This window comes from Zootoca vivipara, chromosome 10 (genome assembly GCF_965207765.1).
Source record: "Zootoca vivipara chromosome 10, rZooViv2.hap1.1, whole genome shotgun sequence".
NCBI lineage: Eukaryota > Metazoa > Chordata > Lepidosauria > Squamata > Lacertidae > Zootoca > Zootoca vivipara.
In genome coordinates this window covers 37,447,282-37,460,006 of record NC_142593.1, presented here as the reverse complement: position 1 = coordinate 37,460,006, position 12,725 = coordinate 37,447,282, and the positions used below count along the sequence as shown (strand labels likewise).

The following is a 12,725-nucleotide window of genomic DNA, read 5'->3' as shown; positions in this document are numbered from 1 at the left end:
AGCTTAGTGGTAGAGCATCTGCTTTGCACGCAGAAGGTCCCAGGTTCAATCCCCAGCATCTCCAGGTAGGTCTGGGAAAGCCTATGCCACTGCCAATTATTGTAGACAACACCAGGTTGGATGGACCAAAGGTCTGGCTCAGCATAAACCAGCTTTATTCCTTCCTGTAATTCTGTTACTCCTTCACATCCCTTTCAGAAAGGGATGGTGCTGTTGCTGTGTAGTAAGAGAGTGGTTCTCAAAGGGTGTGGCATGCCACGCTGGTGTGGCAGGGGAGGATGGCAAGCGTGGCAGGAAGATTCAAGGACAATCAAAAAACTATTTAAACATTTCAGGAGTATAGTATCGTATCGTATCATAATATATATATAGGATATACAACCAGAAACAATATCCACGACTCTCTTGAAGAGCATTGGCTATTCTTCTATAGTTCTCCATGACATATTGTTGTGAACAGGGATTTTCAACTCTGACAAATAAGAACGTTCATAAAACAGAAAGGCTTATTTGTGTTAATGAGGAGGTGAGAGGTTTTTTGTCTCAAATTAGACCTAATATAAATGAGATTACCCAGCAAAAACAAACTCACGCCTCTCATTGAGATTGTACACATAATTAAGGTACGTATGCAAGATGCTCATTTATAATTAAATTATGGGAATGACTCATGTTCTTACATAGTTGCATTGTGTTATATTTTCTGGATGTTCCATGATCATATTATAAAGTAGTTGTGTTCTATAAATCAAGTACTGCTAGGAGTTATTTCTTTTTGTTTTGCAGTGTATTTCTTATCAATTAAAAATTTGGTGTGGCGCAAGCAATTCCCCCCCCCCCCCTGAAATTGTGGCCAAGAGGGAAAAGAACCACTGTAGTAAGAGCACATATTCTGCTGCCAGGTCTGGCCTGTTCCTTTGCTCTGGTCAGACACAGAATTAAGGTCAGTTACTGTACCAGAAATGAGCCTTGTAATAGTAGACCTGTATCTATGGGGTTTCACTGTAAGTACATTCCATTCTATTCTAATTGAGCAAGCTAGTTCATTAAATTGCAAAGTGGTAATTGTATCATGCAAATTACAAGTCAAGTTCTCCAAAATGCATCTAACCCCCCATCCTTCTTATAGAAATGTAATCTTCAAAGCTTTATTCACCTCTCAAAGTGGCCCTTCCTGTCAAGAAAGGCTTTGATCAACTTAATTGGTGGTTCTGTTCCCCTGTAGTAGAGGTTGAAGAAGGCCTTCTGTGAATTCCATCGACCACACCTTTCTGGTTAAGATGTTCATTTGTGCTTTATAGACAGACTATGTATGTGTTCTGTCTTTGGGACGCGGATGGTGCTGTGGTCTAAACCTAGGGCTTGCCGATCAGAAGGTCGGTGATTCAAATCCCCGCGATGGGGTGAGCTCCCATTGCTCGGTCCCAGCTCCTGCCCATCTAGCAGTTCGAAAACACATCAAAGTAAAAGTAGATACAGTAAATACCCTCTGGCGGGAGGGTAAACAGCGTTTCCGTGTGCTGCTCTGGTTCGCCAGAAGCGGCTTAGTCATGCTGGCCACAAGACCTGGAAGTTGTCTGCAGACAAACGCCGGCTCCCTCGGCCTATAGAGCGAGATGAGCGCCACAACCCCAGAGTCGTCCACGACTGGACCTAACGGTCAGGAGTAACTTTACCTTTTATGTATGTGTTACTTTTAGTTTCCTATAGAAACTAAACTACTAGAATTAAACGTAAAGATCCCACATAATAATGAGAGCAGATCTGAAAGCAGGAACACTACACTTTGGCCCTTATCTGTAGAATTCTCTGTGTGTGTTTGTGTGTGTGTGTGTGTGTGTGTGTTACTGGAAACCCAACCAGATGGGTGGCGCATAAATAATAAGATTATTATTATTATTAACTTGGGTGCCCTGGCCAAACAGGAAGAAGGCAGGAAAGTGTAACCACTGAACTTCTGTTCTGTGTTCCAGAGGCTTGAAATGTTTGCTCAAAGGGAATAAGTGACCAAGTGGTCACTAGTTAACTGGGCAATGTAAGTGTGCAAAATACCTGGTTGTTTGTGTTGAGCCTCATGTTAAGCACCCAGTGTGGTCACTCTACTTGGTTGGCAACCTTTGTTGATTTGCTTCCCCTCTCACATTAACACTCTAAAGATGATCCTCTGGTGCTCTTCAGGAAAGGTCAGCTGGCAATCCTTGCTTACTGGTGCTGGCTTATGTGAGACACTTTTTTAAGGATGCGGAAACCTTCCAGGCAAGCTTGAATTTCCCCACACTCAGCTTACATGCTGACTCCTGGCTGGGCTTCCATTTTTAACTTACATAACTCCTACTTTATAACAGCTACACTAGTTGCTGGTTCATTTCCTAGCCCACCGAGTTCAGGGTGTTCACATTAGTGTTTATATTTTAAGCGTTTTAGGCACAGATTTGTGAAATACTTCCTTCCTCCTTCCCAGTGGCAGCCCTATAAGCTGTGGAATTCCCTTCCCACAGAAGGGGTATCTGGAATCTTCATTGTATAGACATGTCACTTTACCTGGGCCTTTGACACCTGAAATTGACAAACAGACAGACAGACAGACAGACATTAGGACCCACCCTATTTTTCCAGTGGTGAATTCTTAAATTTAAAACTTACTGTAATACTGCATTTTTTTACATTGTGACATGTAAGAAATCTACCCTGTTTCTCATATTTTAAGACATACCCATAAAATAAGCCATAGCAGGATTTTTAAGCATTCAAGGAATATAAGCCATACCCCGAAAATAAGACATAGTGATAGGTGCAGCAGCAATGCCGGCCGCGGCAGGAGGAGGAGGAGGAAAAAAATAAGACACCCCTTGAAAATAAGCCATAGTGTGTTTTTTTGAGGAAAAAATAAATATAAGACGTGTCTTATAATATGAGAAACACGGTATTAAAATAACAAGAGTGACAAGAGTGCTCTAGAACCTAGCTAAACAAACCACCAAACAAGAACCAGTGGTGAGTTGTTACTGGTAGTTCTTCCTTCCAGCAATGAAATCTTGCATCTCCTTTGATGTCGTCTGCCAGGTGACAATGAAGAGGTTGTTCTGTCCAGAGGCTGTGATACAGGGACAATATTTAGTATATCAGGCAATAAAGGTAAAGGGACAATATTTAGTATATCAGGCACAATTGATAAATAGTACTTTAAAACTAACAATTTTAGCACAAAAGTAAAGGTAAAGGGACCCCTGACCATTAGGTCCAGCCGCGGACGACTCTGGGGTTGCGGCACTCATCTTGCGTTATTGGCCGAGGGAGCCGGCGTACAGCTTCCAGGTCATGTGGCCAGCATGAAAAAGCCGCTTCTTGTGAACCAGAGCAGCACACGGAAACGCTGTTTACCTTCCCACTGTAGCAGCACCTATTTATCTACTTGCACTTTGATGTGCTTTTGAACTGCTAGGTTGGCAGTTTAGTATACAATGCAGTATTTGAGTACATTTGTTTTTATCCACTTCCATTGTTTTTATCCACTTCCATTGCTTCAGAGTTAAGGAGATTTGTTACCTTGTGGGGGGACCTCATTTAGACCCTGAGAGATTGTTTATGCATTCTCTCCAGTAATTAGTTTTATTGTTTGGAATTTAGAGACAGTACATCCATCTTTCTTCCATTGCATCTACTAATTAGCCGTTTTATCACAGTTTTGGTTTTGTACCAAAGTCTCCCTCTCTTGTGATTGATTAAATACTCCCACTAGGCTTTTAAAGTACACTTTAAGATTTGCAGGGCTTGCACTTGGAGATTACAGTTGCAATCCACCAAGTCCTGTATTGCAGAACTTTCTTTATACTTCTTCTGCAATTTATTTGTCTTCTTGGTCTCCTCTGTTTCTCATCTGTCTCTCCTCTTCCTGTGCCACCCGCTACTCTGCTGGAAATGAAAAGAGTGCCAGTGAGTTCATTCTTCCAGAACAGCTAACACTTCTTTTCCTGGGGAAGGAGACCTTCGTTGCTTTGATCGGCGGATTCACTCATCTGTTTTGTCTGCCTGCCTGCTTTGTGCACTGCAGTTCTAGGGCAAATGGGGGAGAAGTGTTGCAACATTTTCTCTCTGTCGGTTTTTGCGGTCCTGACTTTTCAAATACAGTGATTCACAGCCTTTTCTGGAATGTTCTAAGGTTTAAAGGCATACTTTTCGGGCTTTTATTGCCCCTTTTGAGATGGCAGATTGAGAGCACTATAAAGCAAAGAGCACATTTCTGTTGCTCCCTCACACATGCCACAATGCCAAACACAATGACTTGGTCAAGGGATGGCAAGCGCATGGAGCAACCTTCCCCAACCTGGTGTCCTGCAGAAGTTTTGGACTAACATTTCCCATCATTCCTGCCCATTGGCCATACTGACTGGGGCTGCTGGGATTTGTAGTTCAAAACATCTGAAGAGCACCAAGCTGGGAAAGGCTGGTCTGAAGTTCCCTCCGCTGACCAGTTAGCCCTGCTAGTGCTGCAGGAAGGAATGTTGCCTGGTTCATAATGCATATCACATGCAGCAGATATGCCAACCAGCTTTAAATTCATCCAGGTTTTTAAAACTATCTTGGGCATAGGAAACAGACACACTTCAATTTATGTATCGTTTGTAATAAGTTCCCTTCCTAGACTTAGGGTTCTAGATAGCCACCCTTTGCAAGCTGGGAAACAGATTTCTTTGAAATCACGGGGACTTGGTTCCAAGATGTGTAGAATTGGGGTGTAATGTTCGGAGTTTTTAATGAAAGTAACGCATTACTTAACAATACACATTGTAGAGATGGAACATTAGCAGCGAAACAAATAAAGGTCTCTGTGACATAGTTAAGCTCTACCTTACAAATAAAGCTTTGAAAGTCAAAGCTTGGAAATTCTTTTAATGTATTTTTGGAAGTCACTGCAACAGCTGTCAGAAAGTTTAAAAAGCCAGCTGTTTCCTCTTTCAGCTATACTAAAAGGGTGAACCCGACATACCATATAAAATACAGTGGTGATTATTTACAATAGTCATGTCTTTGGTGTGCTTTGCAATATGATTAATCATTCTAAACTAATTTGATTTTAAATATGGAAGTGATTTGTAGGTTTTCTTCACTATCTCTTCAGCCTATGATGTTTATCCTGGCATTGTACAAGGGGTATATTTCTAACCAGCCTTTGCTTTGTGCATGCATCCATTTGTTAAGGCAACACTTGTGGTTGTGCCTTCAACTTCAATACACTTTGGGGACATACAAAATAGAATGGTCAAAACTTTTGTTCTTCAGTTGTAGACAACCTTTGTAGTTTCATTAGAGCAATCTGTTGGCTAAGGTTCTGCCTCCTCCTGGCAATATGATTGTGTTAGCACCCATTTCTCTCAAATGCTCAGACTAGCTTGTCTGGGTGACTGGAAACAGGGTTCTTCTGAAATTTCAGGGCTTTGTTGATGTCTTTTCTAAAGTATTTCAAAATTGGAGGATGGAGGGCATCTAATTAACGCCCCTTAAAAAGGTCAGGTCTGCTGCAAGGCCTCGGATATGCAAGACTGCACTGGATTCTGTACTGTCATCCATGTATGTTTAATGTTCAGCCAGAGCCCAGAAGAAAATTAGCATGAGAGTGCAAGCTGAGGTCATGAATATGCTGAGGGTGACCAGAGCGAAAGCATTTGGTAGTTATATCCATCACCAATTCCTCTGAAGCCTTCAACAACCAGTCTCTATTGTAATAAGCAAAAGGAAGGGATAGTTTACAACAGTCATTCTCAAAGTATAAGGCAGAATTGGTTACAAAATTAACTGACAACCATTAAGGTATGCACATCCTGTCTGCTCTCATTGTGTTTTGGATAGTAAGTTGAGAACCATCCACCTCCAGTCAATGTAGACAGCATGGGGTTTCATCACTTATGCTGATTTCTCTGAACCACTGGAAGAAAGTGTTGCTTTCCTTCCCTATTATGTCTGCTCCCTCCCATTGTCTGCTCCTTCTGCCTCTGTGATTCTGATCGATCTTTTTAACTGTCAGGTAAACTACCTGTTTCAGTTCTCCTTCATTTAAGCATTTGGAGCCTAAATGGTCCAGCACTATCTTAAGACCACATGTCTTACAACTGATATAAGGGGCACTGCTCCCTGACCTGTCATTAGCAACTATCCAGTTGGCAGTTGCAAAGAGCATAGCCTTTTCACTGGTGGCACCTAGGAAGGTCTGCAAACCTACTTTTCAGTGGGTGGTGAAAACATTTTTTTTATTATTCAGAAAGGCTTTTATGACTGTTTTTACTTTAAATAGTCCATTTAAAAAACTTAAAGTAGTCTAATGATGGCATCTTATCTTCCCCCATGTGGTCACAGATAATTAAATCAGTTTTAGAAGCCTGCTTTCAGAATGTATTAGATCAGTTTAATTTAAGGCAAGAATCCCAAAACATGAAGCCCAGGCATCTGCTACAGAAGGTATGTACATTTCCATCTCTCTAGCCCCTGGATTTGTTGTGGAGGCCCCAGGATTAGGTTAGGAGGCAGAATGTGGAACTTTCCCCCATATTATAACCAAAGGCGAGAGAGGTAGCCAAGTCCTCCCTCAGTTAAATAATTTTGTTCCTTGTGACATTGCACCCCCTGGGACCAGAAACGTATTTGACAACCAGTGTTTTTGTTATGTGATAGCTACACTAGACCAAACACAGTGTAAGAAAAGAAATAGTGCTGAATGCTGGATGTGATTGATTGATGAAACAAATGCTTAGGATACTGGTATGTTTGTTCATTCATTTATTTGTTTAACTTATCAGTTTTTACAACATCAAAGTATCTTTAAGTTACAAGTTAAAAATGCAAAGTTGCCTAAAATAGCTAGAAGCAATAAATCAACAACAATCAATATTTTAAAATATCAGGGCATTATATACTGGAAACAACTCTATAACAAGTCTGGATATGTATTCTCATAGGAGATTGTAAAATTTCAGCATGCTTTCAGTTCACTACAATTAGTGATTTATGGAGGCACACGGCGCAGGAATTTGTGCTGGGAATCACAACTGGTCAGTTGCTCAAATCCCTTCCCGCTCCTTCCTTTCCAGAAGGATGTAAGGAAAACAGATGGAACTACGGGTATTTTTTGTAATCATTTGTAGTGTACTTTTGCTTTCAGATAAAACAATAAATAAATTGGAGTGTAGATACACCGAAATATCAGTCCAATTCCAAAAGTGATCAAAAGGGTCGTTTTAGAGCCGGATTGTCGAGTCGAATCAGTAAAAGAACCCAGAATCAGTAAAAGAGCCCTGTTTCGATATGGACGTCTTCGTCAGCTGGTAATATCAAAAATATCAAAAATTCTCAATTGGCATGGCTTACGTTTTATAGTATCACATAGCATTATATAGCAGTTCCTTACCTAATTTATGAGGTCGTGTTGACTTGTGAAATAGAATTCTGTTTTTCAAATATAGTGTCTGAAAATAACAAAAATGCATGTTTTAAGTCTAAATAAAAGTTGTTAATTATTAAATGTAAGGAACCAAATGCTATATAATGCTATGTGATACTATAAAACTTAAGCCATGCCAATTGAGAATTTTTATGTAATCTATGTATTATTTGTTATTATTTGATATTTTTGATGTACAGTGGTACCTCGACTTACGAAGACGATCCATTCCGCAGCCGTCTTTGTAAGTCGAGGTTTTCGGATGTCGAAGCACTGCTTCGGCCCATGTGCGCTGCTCTGCGCAGAACGCGCACACCGGGCACACGCAGTGAAAAGACTTCCGGGGTTGTCGACTTCGGAAGTCGAAACCTTCGGAAGTCTAAGTGTTCGGATGTCGAGGTATGACTGTACTATTATTGTCTAAGTTGTAACACTTTAAACTATATATACTCTAGTGAACCTGAAGCTCATTTCTTGTTTGTATTCATTTGTTCTGTTCAAGACTGTTAGTCAAATAAGGTATGTATTCTGGTAAGACTAACTCGTGAGTAGGATTTATTCCTAACATTGAAATTGCTGGCCAGAGTTCTTGGTGCAAAAAACCCTTCTTTTCAGATAAAACAAGAGATGCATGTGATCACAGAGCTGTCATATATGTTAATTGTTCCATTACCTATTGCATGTTCCTCCTTATTGCCTTATCTACTAACACATAGGCTGCTTGGGAGAAAGTCTCATTGCTCAAAGAAGGACTTTCCGCTGACTGCAAAGCTCTGAATATGTCTTTGAAAATTACCGTATTTTTTGCTCCATAAGGTGCACCTAACCAGGCACACCTAGTTTTTAGAGTAGGAAAACAGGGGGGGGGGTTCTTTTCTAGTGAGCTTCACTGGCTCAGAAGGAAGAGGTGAGAGAGGGAAAGAGAGAGAGAGAAGGCAGGAAGGGGTGTGTGTGAGAGAGAGAGAGAGAGCTGCCGCGGGCAACTACAGCTGCCTCCCGCTCTTAGGAGAGCCGGAGGCAGCATCAGCACCCCGAAAGGAGCACGCTGATGCTGCCGCGGGCTCTGGCAGGGGCAACGGCGGCTGCCCCCCAATATTAGGAGAGCCGATGGCAGCATCAGAGCCCCGAAAGGAGCGCTGATGCTGTGGCACGGGCAACGGCGGCTGCCCCCCGCTCTTAGGAGAGCCGGCGGTAGCATCAGAGCTGCTGCTGCTGCTGCCAGCCCTGGCAGGGGCAAGCGCGGCTGCCCCCCGCTTTTAGGAGAGCCGGCGGTAGCATCAGAGCTGCTGCTGCTGCTGCTGTTGCCAGCTCTGGCAGGGGCAAGCGCGGCTGCCCCCCGCTTTTAGGAGAGCCGGCGGTAGCATCAGAGCCCCAAAAGGAGCGCCGATGCTGCCGCCGGCTCTGGCAGGGGAATGCTTGGTAGCCGTGGTTGGGAGTGGTGCTGTGCTGTGCTGCACCTCTCCCAACGGCGGCTACCAAGCCTCCTCTTGCAAGCTTTGCTCCATAAGACGCACAAACATTTCCCCTTCCTTTTTAGGAAGGAAAAAGTGTCTAAATCTGTAGGCTTTTTTCCTGCCTAAAAAAAGGCACTCAGAGTGGCTTACAAAAGAATACTAAAAGCATTAAAAACAGTCATTAATAGTCATTAGAAAATCATATAGAGGCAGCAGGTGAGTAGACTACAGAAGTTAGAGCAACAAATCAGGGAAGGGGATCAGATTTTGTGTGACGTGTATTTGGATGTTTCACCTATTATTGTAGCTGATGGTTCCGTTATTTTTGGTTAAGAATGCAGGAGGAAGCATTGCTATCCAATAGGCCTCTGTAATGTAGAGCCCAGGACCAGTATGAGGGGCAGACCGCGATGGCGGCTTCACACGGCGCTATATTGCGGGTGAAACTGCCACCGCTTGACTCCCTCCGGTGGGCTCTGGTAGCAGAGGGATTCTGGAGTGGCAGCAGTTCCACCAACGATATACCGCTGAGTGAAGCCGCCATCCCATTCTGCCCTCATACTAGCACAGATGGAGAAACAGCTTGTTCCTCCCTCCTCTTTTTTAAACTGCTTGGCTGAGGGGCATGCAGCTACCCTTGCCTTTTATGGAGCCTCCAACCCGCCACTGGCTCACATCCGTGCTCCCTCAGCTGGGGGGCAAGAGGCTTCACACACCCCCTTCGGCTGAACAGCCCTGATGCTTCTCCAGCCCTTCTTGTCCAGCATCACAAATTATTTCTCAGTCAAAAGCATATTCTAGTGAAGCCTTCTCCAAGCTGGTGCCCTCTAGGTTAGGTGCCACTGAACTTCTTGTCCACTAGAAGAGTCCAAATCCTGGAAAGGCTAATGTACTGACTGGGGTGATAGGAGTTGTAGTTTGGGGAAAAGGCTGGGCTAGTTGACATCAGTCTGTTTGTAAAATTCTAGTCCTAAGGATCTACAGGGTTTTAATTTTATTTATTTCAAGCATTTGTACCCTGCTTTTCCACAGCATTCCAAACAAACAAAAAACACAGTGGGGAAACACTAAAACGCTAAGCCAAAAAGGCATTAAGTAAAGCTACATTCTCGAAGCTATGAACATGAGTTTGACCAAACTGCGGGAGGCAGTGCAAGACAGGAGTGCCTGGTGTGCTATGGTCCATGGGGTCACGAAGAGTTGGACATGACTAAACGACTAAACAACAACAACAAAGCTACATTCAGTTCAACATGTTGTGATGTGGGAAAGTCTTTGATTTCTCAATAGGTGTGAGGGGAACCCTACCATTCTTAAATCTGTCATTAGCAAGAAAGTGGATGGGGAGGAGTATCCTCTTCAGTGGGGTAACAGAATGGAACATTCTGCTCAACATGGGAGTTTCACCTACTAACAAGTTCAGAGTTGATAGGTTGAGCCATTCCAGACTGTCCTGCCATTTGGAGCCAAACACGATAGTTAAGACTCCCACCCATGTTGATAGTCTCCATTATCATTGGAAATTTAATTAACTGGAGTTAATACAAACTTGGTAAAGACAGGTAAATAATGCAAGAAAGAAAGAATTGTCTGAAGAAACAATGTTGGTGCTTAATCATAGAATGAAATGCATTTTTGGAACAAACTTGGCTTATGCAGTCAGCCTGATTATAAAAGGCTCCTAGAGTTCATCCTTTTTTATTGCACCACCCATACCGAACACATAATTCTTAGGAAAGTACAATGTGATTAATAGGAAAGTTGATACATTCCAAGCTGATAAAAAGGATGTCACTATTCTTGATATTTTTGCTTTGCTTTCTAAAAAAAAAAGGTAAAGGACCCCTGAGAGTTAAGTCCAGTCACAGATGACTCTGGGGTTGCGGCGCTCATCTCGCTTTTCAGGCCGAGGGAGCTGGTGTTTGTCCACAGACAGTTTTTCTAATCCGCTTCTGGTGCAATGGAATACTGAAACCAGAGCAGCGCACGGAAACGCCTTTAACCTTTCCACCAGAGCGGTCCATATTTATCTTTTTTTGCGTGCTTTCAAACTGCTAGGTTGGCAGGAGCTGGGACAGAGCAACGGGAGCTCACCCTGTTGTGGGGATTCGAACCGCCGACCTTCTGATTGGCAAGCCCAAGAGGTTCAGTGGTTTAGACCACAACACCACCCGCATCCCAGACTTAGTCATGCTTAAAATAGACACATTGCAAATCAATTAGGTTAGTCATGACTTCAATGTGAATTTCTTTTATCATCTACTATGTTAATATGCAACAATAAAAATGGGTTTTGTTTTGTACTATGGCTGCTTATTGGGCAAAATACAGGAGAAAGTATCAAAATAAAAAGTATAAAATGATAAAATACCCAGCTTATTATTTTGATGGAAACTTCCCTGGGGCACAAAAAAAAATTAAATTGAGTATCTCTAAGGCAACATCTCTGCTAATGCTTGTTAACATTAGCCAATTATCTTTGTCATTGCTAGGAATGTCCATCCCCCCTACAAGCCCACTTATTTGTAAAATCATGCTGTTTTTACACGTGGAATTAACAGTTTCATTATATCTAAGGTAAAAATGTGCAAATTGTTTACTGCTTCTTATTATAAGATTTTTCCTATGTTTGTTTATTCTATCAAAAAGCAGGTTACAAAACATTTAAGTTTAGCCTGGCCAACAAAATGAATGCGTATCTTTTTTTCTTAACAGGATGTCACATGTGCTCCATTTTGAAGATAAAACCAGAAAGGTGAAAGACGCAAGTGTGCAAGATGAAGATACTTTTGAAATTTATGATCCTCGGAACCCAGTTAATAAGAGACGAAGGGAAGAAAGCAAAAAGATTCTGAGAGAGAAAAAGGCAAGGAGATGAAATGAATGTAAAGTTTGCCAGAGCCAGCTTGGAAAATGACTGCACAACTGTTCTGGCTCTGTAGTAGCTGGTGTCCCAAAATATATCACTTACAAGGTGTGAAAAGGAATCTGGTGTCTAATTTGGAAACAGTGCTATCTGCTTTGTTTTGTGAATTCTTATGTAAAAAAAAAAAGCTCCCTGAAATCATTCTTAGCAATTATTGTGAATAAATAATTCCTTTTCCATTCTCAGTTTCTGTTTATGTAGTTGCATTCTTAAAGTAGAGGGTTCTGCATTTGCAATCTCTCTAGAATACTGAAAAGTATCTTTTCAGAATATGGAACGAAAGGTTTTGCCAGTACTAAATGGGGATAATGTTGTTATCGCTCCCTCTAATAGCAAACTTAGGTGGTGAGTGCCAACAGAATCAGAGCCAAAACAGGGCCACTGAGAAAAGGGAGGGGGCAATGGAATGCTGAGGGGAACTGAAGTTTGAAGAAATACAACAAATATTTAAATAAAAATGTGCAAACCATAATCTACGCTCAGCCCCAGAAAAAGTCCATTGAGAATTGACCATGCTCTGCAGCTGCAGATGGTTGACACTCAGTTGTAAAAGACAAAGAGAGGGAGTGACTTACTTGACTGACTTCAGCTTCTCTTGGCTTCTACAGTATTTGGAATAGGGGCATGGTTGGCTGGAACCTGGAACGGAAGCATTCCTGTTTGGAATAGAAGGCAACATTTTATCAAACACTTTTAATATTTATAATGTTTAAATCTTTGAGAAAAATATTTTCACCACATAAAAATACATAAGAAACAGAATTAGCAGCATTCACACACACACAAAACAATAAATGTACCATTTATTATTTAAATAGTTTCCAATAATACTTATGGTCAAATATTCTCTTGACTTATTATACCAATACATGACAAAGCTGCGGTAAAGGTAAAGGTACCCCTGACCGTTAGG

General features: G+C 41.9%; 1 protein-coding gene across 1 annotated transcript in view; it reads left to right on the top strand.

Annotated features, from left to right (window-relative positions):
- The window catches only part of CWC27 (CWC27 spliceosome associated cyclophilin), a 111,155-nt gene extending 99,158 nt beyond the window's left edge, over positions 1-11,997 (top strand). Inside the window, exon 14 of the mRNA XM_035100352.3 lies at positions 11,602-11,997. Coding sequence (XP_034956243.3) covers positions 11,602-11,764 — 163 coding nt within the window. The 3' untranslated portion in view covers positions 11,765-11,997. The remainder of the gene's footprint in view (positions 1-11,601) is intronic.
- Positions 11,998-12,725: the final 728 nt, after the last annotated feature.